At 45.5% G+C, this 26,901-nt stretch overlaps 1 protein-coding gene across 1 annotated transcript; it reads left to right on the top strand.

Annotated features, from left to right (window-relative positions):
• Positions 1-225: 225 nt before the first annotated feature.
• On the top strand, positions 226-26,710 carry CATSPER3 (cation channel sperm associated 3). The gene is made up of 8 exons (XM_019642147.1): positions 226-1,326; positions 3,406-3,559; positions 14,269-14,508; positions 19,314-19,496; positions 20,167-20,307; positions 20,659-20,778; positions 21,504-21,661; positions 23,157-26,710. The coding sequence occupies exons 1-8, from the start codon at positions 1,226-1,228 to the stop codon at positions 23,260-23,262; spliced, it is 1,203 nt and encodes a 400-aa protein (XP_019497692.1). The 5' UTR covers positions 226-1,225; the 3' UTR covers positions 23,263-26,710.
• Positions 26,711-26,901: the final 191 nt, after the last annotated feature.

The following is a 26,901-nucleotide window of genomic DNA, read 5'->3' as shown; positions in this document are numbered from 1 at the left end:
TCTTGGTCTCCGGCAGCAGGCCTTTGGACTGCCGCTCACGGCAGCTCACACCCGCTGCCAGCCAGCCCACTGCAGCCTACGCGGTAGCCGGCGACTCACGGCAGCCCAGCTCCAGGTCGAGCTGTTGTTCACCATCTTAGCTGTAGTGGGCACAGCGTCACTGGCCCTAATGTGGGATCCGAACTGGGGCCCTGCTGCTCAGAGCTGGCGTCCCAAGCCAACTCCTAACCAATGCGCCCCTCGGCTGGCCCAGCTGTTGATGATTTTAAGTGGAGAAATTGAGTAAATAAGATGTTTTTTCCCAGTTCAGTGTATTGGTTACCTGCAAGAGTATTTTCCTACAAAGAATGGATATATACAATTGTTTTAGAACACTGGGACAGCAGTGTTGGTGGGTGGTTACCTCCTTTTATTATGACCCAAGAAAGTAGGTTTCCAGGAATTTGACTAGCGTAGCCACTAGAGATTTAGTACAACAAACAGGGCTATCCAGATCCCTCTGTTTTGATTTGCCTTGAAAGCCAAAGGGAAGGAGAGCAAGGAGAATATATTAACCGCAGAGCAAAAATCCCTATTGTTCTTATATCTAAAAGATCTTTATCCCATGGGCTCATCCCTTACACTCTACTTAGGTGGTTCACATGTGTACATTCCATGCCCCCAATTAGCCAATGCTGGGGATGGGTAACCTCTGCTGTGTCTATGTTTTGTGTTCTAGCTCCAAACCCATCAAAATCATTCCTTGTCCTTCTAGGTGTTTCCAATGCTGTGCCCTGGGGGTGTGCTCTTGCTCTTAGAACCCCAGAGAACTTTGCTTGCCCCTTTTCTATGACCCTTAATTTATTGTAACATTATTAGAGCTTTTATATGTCAGGTGAGGACATTTCTTGAAGAAGGAGGGGCTTTCGTCTGGCCTATTTGTGGTGCCTCCCAGTTTTAGCCCCGAGCTTCACAGTCACGGGTGCTCATGACCCCTTTTGGTGAACTGAGATACTCAGTCTCCTTGGGAAGATGATCTATGCATAGATCAGCTGGATAGCTCTCCTCTCCAGGAGCCTGCAGGTTCATAAGGTACTGGAATGCCAAATAGTGACCTCATAAAGCAAGCATTCCCCTCGTAGACCTATTCTCTGTGACCTCTGGAATCTAGACTCCGAGGAAATCACTAAGCAGAGATTTTCTGTTGGATGATAAAAGAAAGGAATAAAAATTGCAAATTTGGAAAATGTCTCAACACTTTTATAACCAGACCCGCACAAGAGCCATTTCTAGTTCATTGTTGGATAATACATCATCGATGTTCTGTGCGAGATTCAGGACATTTCAGTAAGTATTCTCTGTTTCTATTGCTTGTTAGGAAATATGCAAATGGCAGTGTGGGGGCAGGGTGCCAGTGCTCTGTCGCCTCTTCCCACAGGCACTCATCCACTTCTCAAATTGAGGTGCACATCCTTGCTAATTTGATTTCTCTGACTGAAGTTGGTGAAGATTCAGCTAAACATGTTGCTTCTTCAGCTTTAATATCATGACTGGCTGGTTAAGTCAAACATTCAGTCACATTGTTTTTTTTTTTTTTTAAAGATTTTTATTGGGGAATTGGGGGAAGGGGAACAGACAAGTTGCTGTCGTTTTTTTTTTTGTTCTTCAGTCTAGTTGTGGAGGATGTTGCTTCACTGACCCAAGTTGGCACCATCATCGTGCTCTTCCCAGGCGAGGCGGATCAGTCGCCGGCTTCTGGACGGCTGCTCATTGCGGCTGCTGGCCGCTCACGCTGGCTGCTGGCTACACATGGTAGCCCATGGCAACCCACTGCAGCAGGGGCTGCAGCCTACACTGTCGCCAGCGACTCATGGCAGCCCAGCTCCAGGTTGAGCTGTTGTTCAGCATCTTAGCTGTGGAGGGCAGTGTCACTGGCCCTCATATGTGGGATCCGAACCGGGGCCCTCTGGCGTCCCAAGCCAGTTCTTAACCATCGCGCCACTCGGCCGGTCCTTCAGTCACATTCTTAGTTGACCTGTAGACTGAATGACTAGTTCGACTTTGTTTTGTCCTTTTTTTGTTACTGTGTTAGATAATTTCAAGGCTTTTTTTTTTTGTAATAGACCCTTATCTCAAACCAGATAATGAAAATTACACATTTTATTTTTCTAGATTATAAAAGCATATACATTCTGTATTTTTTCTACTGTCATGAGAACGTGTTCATTTGTTATATATAATGGGTAAAAAGTAATACTTTTTCTTTGAGAAAAATTGCAAAGCACAGATAAATATAAATAAACAGGAAAAAGAATCACCTATACTCTCACCAATATCAACATTTTGGCTTATTTCCTGTCAAGTACTTTTCTACCCATTTTTGCACACTTGAGATAATTTTGAGTAGAGAATTTTATATTTTGTTTGGTTTTTGTATTTTGCTATCTAGTGGATCATAAACATATCTGTATAATATTCCATGAAATGGATATGCTATAATTTACTTAACCAATCTTTTTTGTTAGACTTTTAAATTGTGTCCAAGTTTGCACTATTGTAAATAATGCTTGGATAAACACACTTGGGAAATTTTTATTTCCCTGATTAGTAGTGCTACTGAACATTTGGGGGGAAGTTCATTGCCATTTCTATTTCTTTCATGAGGTGACTGTTTCTGCCCATTTTTTTCTTAGAGTGTTCAGTGTTTTTTTTTTATCATTGATTTGTAAGCACTTGTCTGGGTGATGAATTCATTATTATCCATTTTCCTTATTAAACTGATAATATTTAGTTTTGCTCACATTATATCCTCAGTGCCCACTGTAATGTCTAGCTGCACAGCAGTTCTCAACCTTCCTAATACCGATACAGTTCCTCATGTTGTGGTGACCCCCAACCATAAAATTATTTTCTACTCTATAACTGTAATTTTGCTACTGTTATGAATCGTAATGTAAATATATTTTTGTTTTCCGATGGTCTTAGGTGACCCCTGTGAAAGGGTCGTTCGACCCCCAAAGGGGTCGCGACCCACAGGTTGAGAACTGCTGGTCTAGCATGTAGTCGTCACTGAATAAAAACTTGTTGAATGAGTAATGAAAGAGTTGAATAGTAGTCAATAAAAATTTGTTGAATGAGTGAATGAAGATGATGCTTTGTTTTACTTGAGAAGGAGTGGTAATTGTTCTGTTGCAGAGGTCTAGAGAGAAAGAACTGAGAAACTGGGTAGGGACCGAGCCATTCAGTGATCATCATACATATTTCAGTGGTCATTCAGTCAGCATTTCATTGCAAATTTAAAGTATATATAAACTTATATTCACAGGAGGGGGAAAGAAAACCCTAGTCCTTACCCAAAAAAATGTATTATTTGGGGATCTAGCGCTGTTGTAAGATAATCATACCTCTTATTTAACTTTTTGACAGGAGGAAAGATACTCAGTGTCAGGCATTTGTGAAAAGAATCATAATGAGTCGTCTCTTTAAGATAATTATGATTAGCATCATCTCAATGAATGCCTTTTTGATGGTCTTGCAGACTGATTATAAAATAAGATACAAATTGTTCAGAGTTTTTGAGGTAAGCAAATGAAACGAATCCATTTTTTTTTCTGTTTCACTTGTTTTGGTTCTGAAAATGTTATAAGATTTTTAAGGCATTTTGTTCAAGAAACTTTTCTGTAGAAAAATTCTAAGGGCTTTTAAAATATACTCTAAAATCTGGGAAGATGATGGCAGCAGTAGGAATGGTGACATGCTTTTTTAATTTCCCTGAATCCCCTCTTTAAAAAGATAGAGCAACTAGATGTCAAAACCAAAAACCCATGGGCAGCATTTACATAAAAACTTGTTAATAAGGAATAGATATATATGATATGGGGGGGTGGAGGAGTGGGGTGGCGCATTGGGGGAGGGGGTTATCACTTTGAGGGGTAAAAATAGTATAACTATTGCATGTGTTGTACACCTGAAACTAATTTAAAAACAAAACAAAACAAAACAAAAACTTGTTAAGGTATTCTTAACAACCACTTACTAAACTGTAGAGTATTAGCCTCTGAGATTAGCCTCTGTGGGAGAGGAAGCAGTAAGATAGAAGCAACTTGTCACATACAAGTAATCTTCAAAGACACTCATAGCCAATTTCTCCTCAGAATCTTTGGAGGACAGAAGGCAGTGAAAGGACATATTTAAAGTATGAAAGGAAAATTATTGTCAACCAAGAATTTTATATCGAGCAAAACTATCCTTCAAAAAATGAAGGAAAATTTTAGACATTCCTAAATAAACAAAAGCTGAGCGAGTTTGTTGCTAATAGACCTATTCTACAAGAAATGCTAAAGATAGTCTCTTTTAGGTAGAAATGTAACTTAAGCCATAAAGAAATAAAGAACATTGATAAAGATAACTATATAGATAAATATAAAAGCCAGTATTACTGTATTTTTGGTTTGTAACTCCTTTTTTTTCTACATGGTTTAAAATACAATTGCATAGGACAATAGTTATACATAGTCAATGGACACACAATCATAAAGATGTATTTTGTGAGAACAAAAACATAAAGGAGAGGAGGGATGGAGCTGTATAGGAATAGACTTGTTATATACTGGGGGGTGCCAAAAATATGTATACATGTGGACACTTTGGTCAGTGTTGCTCACGCAGTAGTTCACCATAATCAGAAGTGTCTGGACACTGATGGTAACCACTTTGAGCACCTCTTGTAACTGCAGAAGTCAAACATGATTTGTATTCATATTTTGTTACTGGTATATATTGAGTATTACAATTTTAATACGGTTTTCCTTTCTTAAAATGTGTATACATTTTTTGGCACCCTCTGTACTATTGAAGTTAACGTTGTATTAGTTAAATAGGTTGTTATAAATTTAAGATGTTAATTGTAATCCTGAGGGTAACCACCAAGAAAATAACTAAAAATATACAGAAAAATAAATGAGAAAGAAATCAAAAGGTACACTACAAAAACAAACAAACACAAAAGAAAGCTGTAATGGAAGAATTGAGGAACAAAAAAGATGTGACATATATAAAACAAATAGCAAAATGGCAGAAGTATTTTCTTCCTTACCAGTAATTACCTTAAATGTAAATGAATTAAACTCCAATTAAGACAGAATGGATCATCAAAACATCCAAATATATGCTGTCTACAAGACATTCACGTCAGATCCAAACATAAAAATAGGTTGAAAGTGAAAGAATGAAAGAAGATATTCCATGAAAATAGAAACCAAAAGAAAGCTGGGTTGGCTATACTAAAATATCAGACAAAATAAACGCTAAGGCAAACACTGTTACAAGAGACAAAGAAGGCCTTTATGTTATTGATAAAAGGATCAATTCATGAAGAAGATATAAGAGTTTTTCTCAAGTAGATGTGGGGCATTCTTCAGTATAGTCCAGGGGTTGGCAAACTTTTGAGACTGAAGAGCAGTCAGCAAACTGCGGCTTATAAGCACGTGGCTCTGAAGTAAAATTGAAAATGAAAATAAAACTATCAGTTTCATTTATAAAAATTTTAAAGGATATTATTCACATAATGGTAATTATGTTAAAATATATTTATGGCTCTCGAATAATTTTTAAATTGTTGTGAGGGACAGGATTGGCTCTTCCAGGGGTCGGCAAACTTTTGAGACAAAACATACCCAAAGAGCTGCAGTTTGCCGACCCCTGGTATAGACCATATGTTAGGCCACAAAACAAGTCTCAATCAATTAAAAAATATTGAAATCATACAAAATATCTTCTCTGACAATGAATTGAAACTAGAAATCAATAACAGCAGGAAAACTGGAAAATTTTTCAAATATATGGAAATTAAACAACACTTTAAAATAACAAATAGGTTAAAGAAGAAATCGCAAGGGAAATTAGAAAATATTTTAAGACAAATGAAAATGAAAACACAACATAATAAAATGTATAGGATGCAGCAGAAGCAGTGCTCAGAGGGAAATTCATACCTCTAAGTGCCTGCCTTAGAAAAGAAGAAATCTCAAATTAATAACCTAATTTTACCTTAAGGAACTAGAAAAAGAAGAGCAAACTAAACCCAAAGCTACTAGAAAGATTAGAGTGAGATAAACAAAATAGAGACTAGAGAAACAATAGAGAAAAATCAAGAAAAAAATTTTGTTCTTTGATAAGATCAACAAAATTGACAAGCCTTTAGCTAGACTGATTAATAAAAATAAGAAAAGACTCTAATTACTAACAATAGAAATGAAATTTGGGACATTACTGCCGACCTTATAGAAATAAAAAGAGTTATAGGAGAAGACTATGAACAATTGTATGCAAACAAATTAGGTAACCTAGATGAAATGGACAAATTCCTAGAAACAAACGAACTCCCAAACTGACTCAAGAAGAAATAGAAAACAGACATATTGGAACAGACCTATAACAAGTAAAAAAGATTGAGTCACTAATCAAAAACCTAACAAAGAAATGTCCAGGACCAGATTGCTTCACTAGTTAATTTTACCTTGCATTTAAAGAAGAATGAACACCAATCCTTCTCAAACTCTTCCAAAAAACAGGAGGGAATACTTCTGAACTCTTTTCATGAGTCTAGCCATTACCCTGACACCAAAGACATCATAAGGAAAAAAACAAACAAACAAAAAACCAAACAGACAAATATCCCATATGAATATAAATGGAAAAATTCTCGTTAAGTACTAACAAACTGAATCCAGCAGCATATTTAAAAGAATTATACACCATGACCAAGTGGGATTTATCCCAGGAATGCAAGGCTCAATATATGAAAATCAATGTAATACACCAGTAGAAGGAAGGAGAACATCCACATGATTACCTTATTCTAAAAAAGCATTTGACAAAATCCAACAACCTTTCATGATTAAAATTGGAAATAGAAGGGAAATTCCTTAACCTGATAATGGGTATTTATGAAAAAATCCACAGCTAGCATCCCTAAGATCATCATCATTCAGCATTGTACTTGGAATTCTAACCAGAGCAATTAGGCAAGGAAAAGAAATAAAAGGTATACAAATTGGAAAGGAAGAGCTGAACACACACACACACACACACACGAGCTATTAAACAAATTCAGCAAAGTTGCAGGATACAAGGTCAACAAAAACCAGTTGCATTGCTATACACGAACAGTGAACAATCTGAAGAGGAGTTAAGAAAGTTCCATTTACAATAGCATTCCAAAATAATAAAATACTCAGGAACAAATTTATCCAAGGAGAGGACGGATGTGTATACTGAAAATTATAAAACACTGCTGAAATAAATAAGACTTAAATAAGTGGGAAGACCCCACATTCATGGATTAGAAGACTTGTTAATAATACTAGTTAAGACTCTCCAAAAGCGTTCTATAAATTCAATGCAATCTTTATCAAAATTTTAACAGCCTTTTATTAAAAAAATAAAATTGAAAAACAGCTCCTGAAATTTGGGTGTGCAGGAGGCCCTGAATAGCCAAAACAATATTGAAAATGAAGAACAAAGTTGGAAGACTTGCGCTTTCTGATTTCAAAACTTACTACAAAGATACAGTAATTAAACAGTGTGGCACTGGCATAAGGATAGACCTAGACCTGTGGAATAGAATTGAGATTCCAGACATAAATCCAAGTATCTATAGCCAACTGATTTTCAACAATGATGCCAAGACCATTCAGTGGGGGAAAGAATAGTCTCTTTGTTACATGGTGCTGGGACAACTTGATATCCACATGCAAAAGAGTAAAGTTGGACTCCTGTCTCATACCATATACAAATGTTAACTCAAAATGGAGCTAGAACTCTTAAAACGAGGGTAAATCTTCATGACCTTGGATTTGGAAATGTATTCTTAGATATGATTCCAAGAGCACAAGCAACAACAAAAAAAATAGGCAACTAGGACTTCAATAAAATTAAAAGTACTTGTGAATCCAAAGACACTATCAAGAGAGTGAAAAGGGAACCCATACAGAATGAGAGAAAATACTTGCAAATCATATATCTGATAAGGGATTAAAAATTAATATCCAGAAGATGTAATGAACTTCCATAATTCAACAACAACAGTGTAACATAACCCAATTCAAAAATGGGCAAAGGACTTGTAGAAATTTCTCCAAAGAAGATATACAAATAGCCAAAAAGCACATGAAAAAGATGCTTAACATCACTAGTCATTAGGGAAATGCAAAGCCACAGTGAGGTACAACTTCATACCCATTAAGGACAGATACTATAGAAACAAAACAAAAAATAAAATAGAAAATAACAGGTTTGTGTGAGGATGTGGAGAAATTAGGACACTTGTACATTGCTGGTGGGAATGTAAAATCATGCAGCCACTATAGAAAACAGTTTGGCAGTTCCTCAAAAAGTTAAATGTAGAATTACCATATGATCCAGCAATTCCTCTTCTAGGTGTATACCAAAAAGACATGAAAATAGGGACTCAAACAGTTATTTGTACACCCAGGTTCATAGCAGCATTATTCATAATAGCCAAAAGGTGGAAGCAACCCATGTGTCTATTAATGATGAATGGATAAATGAAATGTGGTATATACATACAATGGAATATTATTCAACCTTAAAAAGAATGAAATTGTGATGCATACTACAGTTGGGATGAAAACATTGTGTTAAGTGACATAAACCAGACATGAAAGGGTAAATATTGTATGGCTCTACTCATAAGAAGTACCTAGAATAGGCAAATTCAACACACAGAAAGCATAGTAGAGTTTACTAGGAGCAGTGGGGAGAGGAGATAAACAACATTGTTTACTGGGTACAGAGTTTCTATTTGAGATGATGAAATAGTTCTGGAAATGGATAGGTGGTGATGGTTGCACAATATTGTAAATGTACTTAATTCCACTGAATTAATTGTACACCTAAAAATAGTTTAAAATGATAAATTTCATAATGTGTATATTTTACCACAATGAAAAAACTAAGGTAATAAATACTGAAAACTACAACCCCTTCACCCTGAACTCTACAGTTTAAAATGATGAATTGTATGGTACATGAATTATATCTTAATTTTTTAAATTAATAAGCTGGCCTATTGGAAAAGAGCAACAGAATAAAATCAAAAAAGAAGGGAAAAGGAAGGAAAAAAGGAAAGTAGAAAAAAAGGAAATAGTAAAGAAAAGAACAAAAATGAAAGAAATAGAAAACCAAGATTCAGTAGAAATTATCAACAAAGCCAAAAGTTAAGACTTAGAAAGTAATTACAAAATAACTTTCTTCATGAGACAAGCAAGATAAATAGCCCTGGATCATGTTAGGTATTAAAAAGGGAAATTACAGATACAGTTGACATCAGAACCCTAACAATTTTGTGCCAACAAATTTGAAAACCTAGCTGAAATAAGATAACTTTCTAGAAAAAATATTACAAAACCAACTCTTAATAAAAAAGCAAAAACCTGAAATGCTCTTTATATGTTCATATATGTCTTTTTTAAAAAAACTTTATTGGGAACAATGTGTTTTTCCAGGATCCATCAGCTCCAAGGCAAGTTGCTGTCCTTCAATCTTCGTTGTGGAGGGTGCAGCTCAGCTCCAAGTCCAGTCGCTGTTTCAATCTAGTTGTGTGTATATGGGCGGCAGCCCACCATCCCATGTGGGAACTGAACAGGCAACCCTCTTGCTGAGAGCAACACACTATAACCAGCTGAGCCACCCAGCTGCCTCCATATGTGTCTTTTAATGGCTACAAAGTATTGAATTAGTAGTTCAAATTTTTCATCTCTCAAAACAAACTAACCTGGACTAGATAGTTTTATATTCATGGAAGATATGATTCTAAACATATAAAACACTTTTAGTAATTAGATAAATGAGTGTATCTGTCCTGCCCATAGACAATTTATTTTGTAAACCTTCTTGCCAAAACTAGACAAGGACAGTATGAGAAAGGAAAATGATACCCAATGTTATGAACTTGGACACAGAAATTCCTAATAGAGTATTAGAAAACGAAATTTTAAAAATGTATGAAAAAAATAATACACCAAGTTGGGTTTTTTCAGGAATGCAAGTATTAGAGAAAAATCTACACATTTTATTAACCAGCTTAAAACATTAAAGGAGAAAAATAAACCCTCTAAATTCATTTCAAGAGATGCAGAAAAAAAGTTTATTGTGATTATTTTTCATGATAAAAACTTACCAAAGTAGGAATAGAAAGGATTTGTTTTTAACTTGGTTAAGGGTGCCTAAGAAAAACCTATATCATATTCATCCTTAGTGGCGAAACTTTAGCAGTATTCACTTTAAAGATGTAGTCCAGTCATTATTGATAAGATTTGTATTAGAGTCTTAGTGTATAATATAAGGAAAAGAAATAAAAAGCATTAAGGATTAGAAAGAAAGTTTAAAAACCTTATTATTCACAGGTGATATGATTTTTACCTAGGAATCCCCCAAAAAATCTGAAAAAGAATTAATAAAGTTAATAAATAAGTCCAGCAAGTTTGCTGGATATATGATTAATATATAAAATTAATTACATTTAATATATCAGCAACAAGAAAGATAGCACTTTTTTATTTTAATTGGGGAATTGGGGAAGGGAAACAGCCAAGTTGTTGTCCTTCAATCTTAGTTGTGGAGGGTGCAGCTAGCTGAGCTCCAAGTTCAGTCGCCATCTGGCTGTCTGTCAGCAGCTCATGGATACTCAGCTCAAGGTGCTGTGTTCAATCTTGTGGGTGGGCGTAGCCACCATCCCATGCAGGAGTGGAACCAGCAGCCTCGTTAAGAGCACACGCTCTATCCCCTGAGCCACCTGCGAGGCAGCTCAGCTTAAGGTGCCAAGTTCAGTCTTTAGTTGCGGGCGGGCGTAGCCCACCGTCTCAAGCAGGCAACCTTGTTGTTAGGAGCACATGCTCTCACCAGCTGAACCATCCTGCCACCTGTTGGCAGCTCAGCTCGGGCACAACTCACTGGCTCATGTGGGGATCCAACCGGTGACCCTGTTGCTCAGAGCTTGTGCTCTTAAGCAAGCTCTTAACCAACTGAGCCACTCGGCTGGCCCCAAAAGATAGCACTTCTAATAAAACATATAAAAAGTATTTAGGAACAAATCTAATAAAAGATTTGTGTGATCTTTAAGGAGAAAAAAATAAAAATGTGTAAAGGTTGTTAAAGAAAACGTAAAGAAATGGAACGATCTATCAGATCGTGAATCGAAAGGCTCAGTTTCTTACAGATGCAATCTCCCCCAAATAATCTGTAAAATCAGTGCAACTTCAATAAGAATCCTGAAAAGATTTTTTATGGGTCACCAAAAGCTGATGCTAAAATTTAGATAAAAGAATGAAAGACAAAGAAAAACCAAGATGATTTTGAAAGGTAAAAGGGGAGAAGACTTGACTTATCAGACAATAGTTTTTTTTATAAAGCCTTAGTAAGGTAGGTGATGACGCATGGACAGACAAATAGGCCAGTGGAACAGGAGAGGGTGCTCAGAAACAAACCCGAACTTGAATGGAAATATGGTACCTGTCAGATGGCATTGCAATGGGTGGTAGCTTCTTCATGAAATGGTACTAGGAAGATTGATTTTGCATATGGAGAAAAAATACAGGTGAATCCTTACCTCCCAGCTGGATTAAAGACCTAACTTGAAAAGTGCAACTTTAAAATGCTTTCAAGAACATATGGAATATGTATATGATCTCAGGAGGAAAAGGTATTCTTAAGATACAAAATACATAAACCATGAAGAAAAAGATTGGCTAATTTGATTCCATTAAAGTTGTAAATGTCTATTCATCAAAAAGATCATTAAAGAGATGAAAAAATAAGTCAGTGTGGATGATATTTTCAACACATATAACAACTAAAGGATTAGGAAAAAATATATGAAATGTTGATTTGTCTTCCAAATCAATAAGAAAAAGACAAAACAGTCCAGCAGAAAATCTGGCAAAAGATTAGAAACAGCCAATTTACAATTTAAACATATAAAAAGATGCCAAACTTCATTAATAATTAGACAATTATTAATAAATGACAATTTAAAAAATAAGATACCATTTCATATTCATCAGATTGACAAAAATTAAGTTCATCAGTAGGAAGTGTTGGTAAGGACGTCAAACAGTAGAAATATTGCTGATATTAAAGTAAATTGGTTCAGTAGATTCAGAAAACAGTTGAGCATCGTTCAGTGAAGTTGAAGATGCTCATATCCTACAGCCTAGTAATTCCACTCCTAGGTATGTAAAGGAGAGAAACTTGACATACGTGTACAATAAAATGTATAAGAATTGCTCAAACTTTTTCTACTGTCATATCGTTTGCAATAGTAAAAAATTACAAACAAGCTAAATATCACTCAGCAGGAACTGGATTAATAAACGGTAGTATTTTCATAAGTGGAGTTGCTAAATAGTTGTGAAACAGTAAACTAGGTTTACACATATCAACATGGATGAATCTCATAAACCTAATTTTAAATGATCAAAACCCCCCAAATTTCCAAAGAATACTTTAGCATATATGGCATTCATATAATGCACAAAAATACAAAACAATACCATGTATTTTTAGGGATACAGATGTGGTAGAAGTATAAAATACTCAAGCACGACATACTCCAGATTTACAATAGGATTACCTTTGTGGGAAGGGAAGGGAATTTGAACAATGAAAGATCCACAAGAGACTCTGCCTGTGATGGTAACACTTTATTTCTTAAGCTGCGTAATAGTATATGGTTGTTCATTATATTATTCTTTATACCTTTTTGTGTGTCTTAAATGTTACATAGTAGTTTTAAAAAGTATATGTAAATGGTTGCAATGTGGGGACCACAAATATAAGTATACAAGAAAAATAAAAACACCAGCTGCCCTCATGCTATCCAAATAGATAGTTGTGGCCTGAGTTACAACTTCTAGTGACAGCATCTGGCATGTATTTAAAAGGTGGTATCTCTCAGAAGTGTCCCGTCATTGCTGCCTGCAAAATACAGGCAGAATCTGCCCTCTTCAACTCCACACTGTCCCCCGATCAAATCCAACCAAATATTGTCTCTTGCTAGGAATAATTCTATCTCCTCCTCCCTAACCCGCCTCCCAGTCGCCATGCTTGCCAGCTCCCCCACAGTCTCTTTTCCTCAGAGATAGCTTTAAAATGTAAAACAGTTCATGTTACACCCTTGTTCAAAATTCTCCAAGGCTGAGATTAAAATTCAGAGCCCTCACCAGGCCTCCAAGGCCCCAGCCCCATGGCCTACAGCTGCTGCCCTGTTCTCCTTTTCTATTCTAGCATGCTGACTTTGCTGTCCCTTTAGCAACTCCTGTCTTGCCTTAGGGCCCTCACGCTTGCCATTGGGAAGCATTGTCTCAGGTTTTATTATGGCTTCATTACTGGCTTCATTACTGGCTTCCACTTACCACCTTTTCTAAAATTGCTGCCACGACTGCCCCTCCCCCACCTGACCAGTCCCTCTATCCCCCTTGGCTATTTCATTTTCCTTCCAGTCTGCTGTTATATTATATTTGAATTTGTTTAAGCGTTTATTTCTGAGGACTGGACATTTTCTGCCTTACTCATCGTTTTGTTTCCCACTGTCTAAAACGGTGTCTTCTTGGCACACGATAGATATTCAGTCAGACCTTCTTCAATGAACGAATGCATTGATGATAAGGAGAAACTTAGATGGCTCAAAAAGCACTTTCTGGTAAAAGCAAAGCCACTGGAGTTGTAGATGCATGAGAAGAACTTGAATAAGATTGTTTCATAAAGCATAAAAGGGGAAAAAAGCAGAGTATGCTCTAGAAACATTAATTAACTGATTTCCAAGTATGTGTGATTAGGGTAAATATAAGTAGTTGAGTATTTTATCTATACTCCTCAAAGTCTGGATATTCAGGTTGGCCAGAAAACTCTTGGGATCTTGTCTCTGGGGAACTTGACGTTCAGCTCGCCTGACCCATTGTGTTGCCTTACGCTGGGGCCTGTCTAGTCACGCAGCCTGTCGGTCAGTCAGTCCTTCCCAAGCACTCTGGGTTAAAACCTGCCCCAGGATTAGGGCCATGGGGTAGGGGAGACGCAGAAGGAGAAGGGAACCAGGCCCAGTGTGTGTGTGCTGTGAGCCAGGGACTCTGCCTGGATTTCGTCCTGGTGTGGGACTTCGGAGCCCCCATGCCCGGGCCAGCACACCTGACTGGGTGGCCCAGGCGGGGAGAGGGCCAGGACCACAGAGCTCTGCAGCTTGGTCTGACCCTCCAAACCTTGCCACCCCTGCAGTTCGGGGAAATCGTCTTCGTGGCCGTCTATAGCGCCGAGTTCTACCTGAAGCTCTACGTGGACCCCATCAACTACTGGAAGGATGGCTACAACTTGTTAGACGTGGTGGTTATCCTCATTCTCAGCATCCCCTACAGTCTCCGCAAGATCAAGGGCATGCACTACCCTTACCTCAACGTTGCAGATGGCTTGCAGTCCCTGCGCATCCTCAAGCTTATCTCCTATAGCCGTGGCATCCGGGTGAGTAACCAGGGGTGCTATGGTTCCGGCAGTGCGGGCGACAGGGACCACCTGCCCATCAGCCCGTGATGAAATAATAATTCCACCACTATCACCCAGTTATTGAGTCCTACTGTGTGGCAGGTTGATCTTTACTTATATTATTTCATTTATTCTTAAAACACTTGTAAGAAAGGTATATTAGCTCCATTTTACAGATGAAGGAATTGAAGCGCAAAGTCACTCAGATGCCAGAGCTGAGATATGAAAGGTGTGTCTGACTCTAGAGACCATCTGAAATTTTCCTCTCTCCCATGCTGCAAAGTGGACCCTCCTGTGGTACAGGCTCTTCAAACTACATGCCCTGAAGTCTGCAACTTTTTGGTGGCCCTGGCCACTCTCTGTTTTTCCCCCGATAGCTAAAACCTGCTGCTGCTTTTCATGGGCATAGTCTCATGACTTTGTCCAGGTAGCTCTGGAAATGCTGCTCCTACTGAGAAGTCATGGGGTGATCCCAGAGCTGAGCCAGCCATGTCCTTAGGCATTTGGCCGGGACCCAGGATGTTCACCCGGGCTCTGCATGCAGTGTCCATGCTGGGGCTGGTTTGGACCTAGCTGACCAGTCAGGGTGTCAGCCTGTTCTGCTGAGACGTTGCTTCTCGCCCAGCCGGCTCTCAGTATTGGGCCAGACCTGACACTCGGGGAGCCCCAGTCCTCAGTGGAGAAGATAAGGAGAATGTTAAAGAGCTCCCCCTGTCACAGAGCCCCATTCAGTCATTTCTTGCTCTCATGTATCTCACACATGAGTGTGTCCCCTCCGAAATAATGGAGTCCAGCCCTCCTTGTCCATCTTTTCATGGTGAGGCTTTTGGAAAGAGGGGTCTATACTCCCATTGCCCACTTCCTTGTCTGTCATTTATGCCCTGGCTTTTTCCTTCCGCTCCAAAGTAACTCGCTTCTCTGAGGTTGCCAACAACTTCTTTGTCACCATGTCCACTGGCCATGTCCCTTGGCATCTGTGTCACTGCCTTCTCTTGGCTTTCCTCCCGCCCTTTGGGTATAATTTCTTGGGTACTTGTTTCCTTTGCCTGACCCGTAAGTGTTGTTTTCTCAGGACTATGCCCTGAGTTCTCCTCTCTGGGTACTCTCTTTGGGTGATCTTTTCCACTTGTCAGGAGTCTACCTGTCCACGCCTCTCTTTGACCTTCAGATCGAACTGTCTCCTGGACATCTCCCATGCTCCTCAAATGCAACATATCTAAACTGGAAGTCATCACTATCTCCCCACCCCTACCCTCCAATCCCCAAACCCTGGCTTCCCCTCCTGTATTTTATCTTTTGGTGAAAAGACAGCCACTCCTATTCAATTGCCAAGTCACAAATTTGAGTGTTAGCTTTGACTCCTTTCTCTCGAAGTCCTGTTGCATGGCCTCCTAAATGGTTATTGACTGTCTACATCTTTTCACCCCCACAGCCATTACCATTTCTCTATCACCATCCTCCTTTACCTGGATTCCTGCAGTGACTTCCCACACTGCTGGGAGCACTGGAGCAGAAATGCCCCAGCAGCTGGGGGGGAATCCCTAAAGTATACGTCAAATCTTGCCCCCCTTCCCTTTCAAACCTAAGCATGGCTCCCCTTGTTTGGAGGCTAGAGAAAGACCCCGTAATGTGACCTAGAAGGGGGGAGTGGCGTGTCCAAGGTGCTGGGCATTGGAGTCGATGTCAGGTAGGTACAAGAGTATGACAAATGGATAGGCAAGGAGACTGGAGGCCCCTGGGAGGTAAGTGCCAGGTGGTGGGCACCTCAGAGTAGGGAGTGATGAGAAAGTGGGAAGTGTAGTCCGGTTGTTCCAGGTGTAGGGCACCAAGGCAACAGGGGTCTAAAGTGGTGCAAGGGTCCCTGGAGATGAGGACGTCAAGGGTCCAAGAGGCCTGGGGATGGTGGGTATTCCACAGAGATGCCGAAGGCCCCCAGGGTGCCAGCAAGATGGGATGGAGCAGAGATTCTGAGGCATGAGGCAGAGTGGGAAGCTGGAAAGCAGGGGCTTTGCCCACACAGGCAGGGACTCAGGATAAGGGACAGGGTGGCCTCTTGAATCAGGTCAGCCTCCGTCCAGCGGGAGGAGTGGTGTCCTCAGGCAAGAGAGGATTTTCAGGTGAGGCCAGGAGAGGGACCACCTTGGAATGAAGGTGCCAGAGACCTGCACAGTCCCATGAGGAAGGAGGTGATGGCATTGGGCTGAGGGCTGCGCAGGAAGGAGGGACTCGGAAAGGACTGGTGGTAGGAGGGGCTTCCATCTTGGGAGGTGGGGGTGGGGCAGTGACAGATTGCCACCTTGCGAGGCTGAGGGTACTAGCTGCCTCCTGAGTGCATCGTCTTGGTCACCTTGTGGCAGCCTGGTCACAGGAAAAGGCCTGAAGGTGCCTGGGGCTAAGGGCCTGGTAGGGACAGCCCATCCTTCCAGCCCTGGGATCCAGTGAAGGGAGTGCAGCCCTCCTCTCTGGCCGAGGTCTGTCCCACAGCTCAGCCTGGCTTGCTCGGTGACTGCAGGCCTCTGCTCAGTCTTGGCTCTTGTAGACATGCACAGAGATGTGTGAGCATGCAGACAAAGCATGTGCACGGACATACAGCCCATGCGTGACCTCAGGTTTTCTGTCATTAAGCAGAGCCTTGTATCCTCTGGATTACATGTCCTTTGTATACTGGCCTGGATAGCTAGCCAGGGGGAAGTGGAGGTTCCCCCTGGATGGGGACCTACACCTCGGTGCTAATTTACATTCAGTGGATTCTAAATGAGGCTTTAACAGAGCCACAGCCTCTGGTCCCAGGGCTGGCACTCTGGAATATTCTTGGCTCCTGTACCCTGATTAATTAAAGTGACACCGTGCCTTTCACATCATCATGGCAATAAGTCTGCACCATGGGGAAATAGATCCTTGTTGTTTTACACACAGAGAAGTTCTGTTAGCTGGGCACCCGAGGGCCCCTCTGCCCCTGTTCATCTGCGTTTCAGCCTGAAGAACAATCTGGGCTGTAGTGGGAGCACCAGCCTCACCTTCCTCCCTGTCTCCTCCTTGGGGCTTGTCACTTTCCACACATCAGAGTGCCCAGACCTGGGCACATGCCCTGCCTGGAGGTCTTCTCCGTACCCAGAATGCCCCAGGGCCAGGAGAGCAGCTGAGGCTTGACCCAGAGCCCAGGAGAGCTAAACTGGGCGCTAGGAATTGCTTCCCTAAAGAATATGGGAATTCAGAGTCAGGCACCTCCCGGAGGCCAGGCTATAGGCCTCGAAAGCCCAGGGCTTCCTCAGAGAAGGAGCTACCGGCCTATGGGGATCTGGGCAGCTGTCCTTGGGACTGGATGGCTCTACCTTCTGGACTGTGGACTAGTGGGGCCTTCCTAGCGTGGGTGAAGAACATGGCCGAAGCCCGCTGTTGGGAAACCCACATGGGCTTCCAGCGAGCATGACCTCTTCTCCACTGCCGTTCTCAAAGCTGCTTGGCTTTGACCTCAGGTAGCGCTGGGCCTGCAGGTGGCCTGGAGGTGGGGCCTCTCTCCACCGTCCTGCAGTGGGTCCACTTCCACGACTCTGCGCGGCCCCTTCCCCTCCCGTGCAGACCTCATTCACAGACCGCATCCCATGCAGCATTGCTCACCTCTTCAGTCTTAGTCATTCTTGGGAAAGAAGTTGTGTCTGTATCCCAAAGAGAGGGAGGCAATTTTCACATCTCAGCTCTCTTGGAATTAATCCCCAAACACTTATTTTTTTCCCCCTAAGAAGAGGAGGGAGGCATCTGGCATGTGTCCACCCCTGCGGCCAGCTGCCAAACCAGCGCCCACGCAGGGCAGCCCGGTGCTCTTGGGTTGTTTCCCTGCTTCCCAAATTACCCCAGACTGTCCAAATGTCACTGTCCTGTGTCCCAGCTCCATCTAGCACCTCCTTTCCTAGTGTTAAGCCAATAAACAGTTTCTTGGCTTAGAAAAAGGGGCGGCCTTAGTGGTCGAAGGTGGTAACATGAGGCAAAGGGCTTGAGAGTTGGTCCCAGTTCTGCCAGTGTATTGGAGTGTGACCCTGGCCAAGCCATTTTGCATCTCTGAGCCTCTGATCCCTCATCTTGAAATGGGAAGATTGATAACACCTGGAAATGATGCCTGTGACATGTATCGAGCACCTACTACGTGCAAGACTCCTGGGCATGAGGAATGAATGACGAAGAGCCATGCACTGTGCTCTCAGCAGGGGGCAGTGTAGTGGGAGGTAAGACAAATGCCCATTTCACGGAGGGAAGACCGAGGTCCCAAGATCAGACCTGCCTGCCTGTGACACAGGGTCCAGAAAGAAGGACGAGCCGTGTCCCTCTCCGTTCTCTTTATTCCCACTCCCAGAGCGGCTCCCCGACTCCTCCTGGGCCTGGAAGAGCACGCAGAGCTGGCCCTCAGGGAGCAGCAGGCGCAGGACACCTCGGGAGGCACAAAGCCAGGCAGCGGTTCAAGTGGAGTGGCTAGTGGTGCTGATGAGACTGCCCCAGACCGGGGCAGCGCACAGGACCTGCCCATAGGTGAAGGAGGGTGGAGGAGGCCAGGCATCAGTAACTGTTAGGCTGGTCCAGCCCTCAATCTGGGCAGAGTTCCCCCTCTCTCCTTCCCGCCATCCCTCCCTCCGTCCCTCCATCCATCCAGCCAGCCATTTATCGAGCATCTTTCACATGCCAGGCGTGGCCCTGGATGCTGGGGACAGCTGTGCTGTGGGCAGCCTGGGCCTCTATCCCCCGTGCCCCGCCTGCTTGCAGGCTTGCCTAGTCCCAGTGCCCCTGTCTTGCAGACGCTCATCACCGCCATGGGGCAGACAGCCTACACCGTGTTCTCTGTGCTGTTCCTGCTCTTCATCCTGATGTACATCTTCGCTATCCTGGGCTTCTGTCTGTTTGGAATAACAGACCAGGGCGACATGAATAACTGGGGAAACCTGGCTGTGGCCTTCTTCACCCTCTTCAGCTTGGCCACGGTACTGTATTCGGGAACAGTGGGTGTGGGGGGAGGGGCCTTGAGACGGGGCTGCCCGCTGGTGTGAGAGTGGACATGCTGGGCATTGCAGGGGGCCTTCCCCATGTTCGGGCACTTAGCTGGGCTGGGGAAACTGAGGCTGACCTCTCAGGACGAAGCAGAGACTAGTGTCCTGGCCAGAGCTCCATCTCTGTCTCTAATCTTGTGAGTCCCTAGAGCATTCCCATTTGTCCCACAGGGTTGTACAACTTTCAGAGCATTCTCAAAAGATAATTCATTTGGATCAAGTTTAATTTAGAAGTGAAATTCATGTCACACAGCCTTTTTGGAAACAGAGTCTCACAAATCTCCCCAGAATGAGCCTGCAAAGCCCAAGTCTAGAAGTCTAGATTGTTGGGACTCTGGAAAGGCGGGGGTCTTTGCAAAGGAGGACCTGGCAGAGAGGCAGTGTCTTTCTGGGAAGGACAGGAGGCCTTTTGGTGAAGAGTCCCCTGGGCACCTTGGCCAGAAGTGGCCCCCCCACCCCCATGCACTGGAGTTAGTGGATGGGGGGCTGCTGAGGGGAGCAGAGCCAGCCTCCTCAGTGGAGTGGGGACTCTCCTAGGGCAGGTGAGCAGGAGGCCTACCCTGCTGGGCCATGGCCCTCAGCATGCCCTCCCCTGTTCGAGCAGGTTGATGGCTGGACAGACCTCCAGCAGCAGCTGGACACCCGGAATTTTGCTCTGAGCCGGGCGTTCACCATCATCTTCATCTTGCTTGCCACCTTCGTTTTCCTCAGCATGTTCGTGGGTGTGATGATCATCCACACTGAGGTGAGGCTGTGCGTGTAAGGGCTGGGGGTTAGCTTAGGTATGGCAGGCGGGGCTGTGGGCCAAGTCTCCAGGGAGGACCCAGAGCTGTCTCCTTGTGGAGGGAAGGTGGCCAGGTGGGCCCTCCCTACCCCAGCCTGATTCTTCTCCCTGAGCCGGCGAGTTTCCCTGCCCCATGATGGTGGCTTGGGGAGCCACTGCAGCTGCACCGGCAGCTTGAGCTGGGGGCTGGTCTGTATGGAAGGGAGCCTTCTGCTGAGGGGCCGGAGCAGCAGTGCCAGGCTGGGGAAGAAGAAAGACGGGTGGTGAGTGAGCAGCAAGCACCCTCACCTTGCCTCATCCCCCGCTCTCCAGGACTCCATCAAAAAGTTTGAGCAGGAGCTGAGGCTGGAGAGGCACATGGCCGTCATGGAAGAGAAGCATGTGGTTGTAAAGCGGCAGCAGGAGGAGGTCAGCAGGCTGATGCAGACACAGGTAGGTGATCTGCACAGGCAGGTGGACAAACAGAGATGGACAGCCAGGGCTGAAGGAATGGCCCGGAAGAGGGCCGGCGACCTTAGGGAAGGCAGGTTCCTCACCCTGTGTTTTCTAGTCAGGCTTTATTCTCTGCGTTTGTGTATTTCTCTGGACCTCTTAGAGTGTTGAGTGCTGTGATTATATAATAAAATTTCCCTCCTTCACCGGCAAAGCTGCACTGCTGGACCCTTTGCCTGGAGTGATCGGTGGGTGTCAGGCAGCTACAGCTCCGTCAGGCATAATACAGCTGTGAAGGGCTGGGCGTCTTCTTTTCAGCCTAAGTGCTCTAAGCTCCCCATGGTGTTCTGCCGGATCTTGCACTGCTGCCCCTTTGTCCCCCATGTGGCTACTGCGTCCCTCCTCAGCCTCTTCTCCAAGGCAGAGACATCTGTCCGTCTTGACTTTGCCCAAGGTTTTGTCCAGGGCAGGTGAGGTCACGCTGAGCCACACTCAGGCTCTCACTGGTTCCTTCCTGTGTCATCTGCCTTCATGTCATGGATGGCGGCTTACAAGCTGCCTTGGCCAGGGGGAGTCCAGGCTCAGAAGGGGCTGGGGTGAACCTGTGATTAGGCTCAGGACTCACCCTGGGGCCAGAGCAGCCCCTTGTGGAGGGTCTCCAGGACTCGGTGCATCTTGAGTGTCACATCCTCCTTGCATTGATCTCTTTCTCCTTCCCTGTCTAGAAAAATGCTGACTGCAAAAGTTTCAGTGAGCTGGTGGAGAACTTCAAGAAGACCCTGCGGCACACTGACCCCATGGTCTTGGATGACTTTGGCACTAGCCTACCCTTCATCGATGTCTACTTGTCCACTCTGGACAACCAGGACGCTACGATCTATAAGTCAGTCCCCGCCCCACCGACCCTGGCCCAAGGAGACCAGGCCTTTCCTGGTCCCCTGACTTCCTTGAGGACAAGGCCATGTCAGGTGCCCTGGGAGAGCAAGGGGTGCAAAGGCCGACGTGCAGGGTGGGTGAAGAGAGGCCCTTCTCAGAGGTGCAGGATTCCATGTGTGCACAGGGGCTGGCCACTGTGTGCACAGGCCCACGGTTGGGGGACTGTACTCCCCTGCCTCTCCACAGCCCACCCTGACCTGTATTTAAATGCTGGCTCCTTCGGCTCTCCAGGCCCCTCCTTACTAACCCTTTTCAGAGGGCAGAGAAAAGAGCACTGGCTGGCGAGTCAGGAGCTGTCATTCCTGGCCTGGTGCTGCCACTAACTTCCTCTGTGACTCTGGGCAAGTCTCTGCCCCTTTTCCACTTGTCCACATGAGGGGCTGCGGGGCTGATTCTAAAAACAGTGTGAGCTTGGCCTGGTCCTGGGCTGTGCTCAGTGTAAGTTAGCTGGGGTTTTAACTGGTCAGCACTGCAAGGAGTGGTAGTGCATGGGCACGGAGCAGCCATTAGTGGGCTCTCGAACAAGGAAGGACATGATTAGCCTGGCTTCTTTTTTTTTTTTTTTTTAAATATAACTCTCAGTTTCTTTTTAAGATTTTATTGGGGAATTGGGAGAGGGGAACAGTGTTGGGGAATTGGGGGAAGGGGAGCAGACAAGTTGCTGTTCTTTTGTTCTTCGGTCTAGTTGTGGAGGACGTTGCTTCACTGGCCCATGTTGGTATTATCATTGTGCTCTTCCCGGGTGAGGCAGATCAGTCACCAGCCTCTGGACGGCCGCTCACAGCGGCTCTTGTCAGCTCACACCGGCTGCTGGCCCCTCACGCTGGCTGTCAGCCACACACGGTAGCCCATGGCAACCCACTGCAGCAGGGGCTGCAGCCTATGCCGTTGCCGGCGACTCACAGCATCCCAGCTCCAGGTCGAGCTGTTGTTCACCATATTAGCTGTAGAGGGCAGTGTCACTGGCCCTCATGTGGGATCCGAACCGGGGCCCTGCTGCACAGAGCTGGCATCCCAAGCCAGCTCTTAACCAATGCACCACTCGGCCGGCCCTAGCCTGGCTTCTTGACCAAAGCCCCTGGAGGGCCTCATGGACTAGAGGAACCAAAAGGAGGGATCAGAGAACACCCACTCTTAGCCCTAAAGTGGGCCAGGCAGTGCCTGGTCACCTCTATACAGCCACCTCACTCAGAGTCCAGGAGCTTGTTGGCTCCACTGGACACATGCTGTGAAATAACTTACTCCAGGGACCACAGGTAGAGTGGCAGACCCAGAGTCCATTCTAGAGCCCAACCCAGCTGATGGGGCTCTGAAGTCCTTCCTCTTCCCTGACCCCACACCGCTCAGGTGTGGTTTATGTGCAGGTACAAGCATGCGATGGGCGGGGCCTGCGTGGCACGGAGCCCATCTGAGCTCAGGCTCTTCTCCTGCTCCACTTCCAGGCTTCAAGAGCTGTACTATGAGATCGTGCATGTGCTGAGCCTGATGCTGGAAGACCTGCCCCAGAAGAAACAGTCCCACTCCTCAGACAAGGTTGACAAGAAGTAGCTGGGCATGGGCACCGAGGCACTGAGAGCGTTGAAGGCCGTGATAGGGCCCCATTAAACGGGCTCTCTGAGTTGGCCTCTTCATGTTTGCTGTGATCATGGTGTTTCCCTACCTTTGGGGTAGGTGCTCATGAAGCCTGATTCCCCGAACCACCCACTGTCACACGTACACAAGACACGGCTAGACCTTGGGAGTGGGGAGATGGAGGCTCAAGACTTGCCCTGGACAGAGGCCACATTCAGGGGCCACACTGGCTCTCTTCTCTCTTGACCCCCAATAGCAAATATCCACTGTGCTCCTGGGGAAGTTGCCTGAAGACCCCGGACCAAGAAGGGCCTCTGACAGCCCCATAAGAGTGTATGGTTCCTTTGGGCTGGTGTGGCCTACTTCCCTCTTGGAACCTCTACTGGGCTCATCTAGGGGGTGCCCCACATCTGTCAGAGCTGTCTCTCCCTGTGGTACCACTGCCGTGGGGATCTCTCTTTAGAAGTCTACTCTGTTTTCCCCTCGGCTACAGTGGTCATGGTGCTCCAAGGGGTGCAGCCGTGGCTGGCAGCACTCTGTTGTGTGGGCACCGGGCTCAGGGTGGGCTGTCCTGGGGGAGTGGCCTGCCAGGGCAGTGCCAGGGCACCTCATATGGGGCCAGAGGAGTGGCAGCATCAGGCATTTTGGGCTGCTTTCCCCCTTATGGTTGGTTAGGACTCTTCATTGAAAAGGTGGAGTTTTCTGTGACATTCCTGGCCAAATGACTGCCAGAGTTGCCAGCATGCTGGTACCACCATGGTCCAGCCATGATGGAACCATCCGAAGGCCCTGATAGGGCAGGGTGGCTGGTACCTCTTGCTCCCTCCTGGCCTAGCCAGAGGCATGGCAGTGCCCCCTCTGCTCCATTGCTGGGGAGTATTCTTGAGACCTGTCACCTTGGTAGTGCCATCTGTCAGAGGGAGGGGCAGGTTTTGGGGATGGGGCAGACCAGCACCTATAGCTGAGTGGAAACAGGCTCCAGACTCACACTGGGGAGTCAGGTCAGCAGAACACATGAGGGGTAGAATTGAGAGTGGGTACACAAAAAGGTCCCTTGGGTGGGCCCACGGGCTCCAGGCCTGGGTGACGGCACCCCTGAGGCCATAGGACCAGGGCAGGTGGAAGCCTATACTCATGGTTTCATTCATACATTGCCTGCTATTTACTGAGCTGTGTTGAGTGCTGGGGGTTCTGTGATGAGAAACCTAGTCTAGTCCTAGCCCTCTTAGTGCTCACGATTGCACAGGGGGAACAATCCAGCCAGATAAACAAAGCCAAGGATTGCTCTCGAGTGTGAGACCCATCGCCATGCTGGTGTTGGGGAATCCTCTGAGGGCAGGGAGTGCAGCCTAGTTGCTTCCTGGGGTGCAGAGAACTTCGTGTAAATGCCTTGGGAGGTGTGTCTGAAGTAGCAGGGTGTCTGTGCCCTTTGTGGCAGGGGGAGGATCTCGGCTTTATGCATCCAGTGCCTAACCATGAAGGCTGGGGCCTTCCAGGGCTGCTCTGGTGGGTGCAGCCCAGTCAGCAGGGCAGGCAGACTTCGGGCAATGGTTCAATTCAGGGCTGGGGCAAAACAAGCATTGCCAACTGCTCACACTGGGTGTGCCAGCGTTGCTGGGGAATATGAAAACACATCCACCTGCTCTCACCAGGAATCCTGGGAATTGCCCCAGGCATCTGGGAGTGAACAAAATATTTAAAAACTTGCCTCAGGGAGGCAAGTTAGAGAGTACCATGGTTTTGGAGTTAGGACACCTGGATCCCTTAATCCGATGACCTTGGCAAGGTATCTGATCTTTGGAAACCTCAGCTATTTTCTCTGAGAAATGGGCTGATGAAAACTGACCAGCTATCAGGATCAAATGAAATACTTGTGAGAGTGTAACAAGAAGATGTAGACAACTCATGGTTTGAGCTTTCTGGCTATCCGCTCTACCTTTCTGGCTGCCAGCTGCAGTGGGCTTTGCCAATCGGGTTAAGAGGGACTGGGCCAAAGCCAAGGTGGGGGAGGAAAGTATGGAGCTGAGAGCAGGGAGCAGAGGTTAGGAACTGTGGGGGGTGCGGTGAATGGGCCTCCAGATGGAGCTGGTAAGATGGGCAGACTGAAAGGTGGACCCGGAAGGCCTGGGTCCCCTGCCCAGCAGGCAAGCCCCAGGCATGTGGTAGGGAAGGGCAGCTGCCTTTAAGGGCACAAGCAGAAGGCTGTCACGAGCGGAGAACTGGGAGAGGGTGGCATGCCGAGGGCTGGCCCAACACTTGGCAAATCAAGCCAATGGATATTTGGCTCTATTTGCCTGTGGAGCAAACACTGGCAGATTAGAATTCCCACTTGGGCTCTCACCAACTCAAACAGGCTTGGCCAAGGCTTTCGATTGATTTGCTCAGGGCAGAAGTGACTACTTGCCTAAGCCTGGTGGTGGAAAGCAGGACCCTCCTCCCTACCCCCAGCCATGGGATCCAGCAGAGCTTCCCCAAATGGCTCGCTGATCTCCAGCCTGGTGGTTTGGGGGCTGCAGTGGGATGCAGGGGACCTTGGCCTGAGTCGTCTGGTCGCACCCAGGCCTTCCCCCAGCTCTCGTAGGAAAGATCTGGAATCCAAGGCTGGAGGTGTTTGGAAGGTGTCCGATTTTTTTTTTTAAACTGCTGTTGATTCCACCAGCAGGAAGCAGTCCTTATATTATGGAGATCAAGGCAGTGACTATGAATATAAGCTCCTGTTTATTCCAACAGCCCCTAGAAGTCCAGTACTGAGATGCTCAAAGCTGCACAACTCCTGTTTTCTTCAAATGTGGGTGAGACAGGACACTTTTTAAAACAAACTGCCCTTCGCCAGGTGAGACTCTGCTCTCAGTGGTATCTCTACCTGTTTAGTCTCCGTCCCTGGCCCCAAACTGCCTGGGCCTGCTTCACTGTCCCACAGACTCTCAAGAGAGAAGATGGCCCCGAATTCCTAACTGGGCGACTCAGAAAGGAGAGGTAATTGCTGATTCTAGTCACGGGGGTGGGAAAGGAGGAGAAGGAGGTAGATGTGATGGAGAGAGATTTATCAACACGTGAGGGCCCACTCCTCCCCACACTGCCACCATTCTGTCTGTGGTCGGCCGCATGCCTCACCTTACCGGAGTTGTGGCTTTGATTTTGCTTTCGGCTTGGTGTGATGTAGCAGCGCTGGGAGAATGGGGAGAGCCAGGACTGGAGAGCTAGAAGGACAGGGAGCATCCGTGCTTTCTTGGTCAGCTCCTGGTAGAGAATCAAGGTCATGGGCGCTGGGACAAGGGGGGAAGAAGGAAATAAAAATAGGGCCAGGAGTCAGAGACTTTTGGACAGAGGCTCTGATACGGCTGGAGTGCGAGACCTGGACAGGGACGCAATGGGGACAAGTGACCTGAGGGGTAGGAGCTGGATCCTGATTGGTGTTCTTTGAGAGAGAGAAATAAAGATTGGAATTGTTTATAGATGAGCTTTGGGGTTTTTTTGTGTGTGTGTTGTTTTTTTTAAAGATTTTTATTGGGGAATCGGGGGAGGGGAACAGCGCTGGGGAATCGGGGGAAGGGGAACAGACAAGTTGCTGTCCTTTTGTTCTTCAGTCTAGTTGTGGAGGACGTTGCTTCACTG

This window comes from Hipposideros armiger, unplaced genomic scaffold (assembly GCF_001890085.2).
Source record: "Hipposideros armiger isolate ML-2016 unplaced genomic scaffold, ASM189008v1 scaffold_66, whole genome shotgun sequence".
Classification (NCBI taxonomy): Eukaryota; Metazoa; Chordata; class Mammalia; order Chiroptera; family Hipposideridae; genus Hipposideros; species Hipposideros armiger.
This window is presented reverse-complemented; position numbering and strand designations above follow the sequence as displayed.

What these genes read in the sequence shown, in the direction of transcription:
- CATSPER3 (XM_019642147.1), top strand. Translation starts at nt 1,226, where the DNA reads ATGTCTCAACACTTTTATAACCAGACCCGCACAAGAGCCATTTCTAGT. An exon ending in CCTATAGCCGTGGCATCCGG is followed by an intron (nt 14,509 to 19,313) that starts GTGAGTAACCAG and finishes CCTGTCTTGCAG; the next exon opens with ACGCTCATCACCGCCATGGG. An exon ending in GCAGGCTGATGCAGACACAG is followed by an intron (nt 20,779 to 21,503) that starts GTAGGTGATCTG and finishes TTCCCTGTCTAG; the next exon opens with AAAAATGCTGACTGCAAAAG.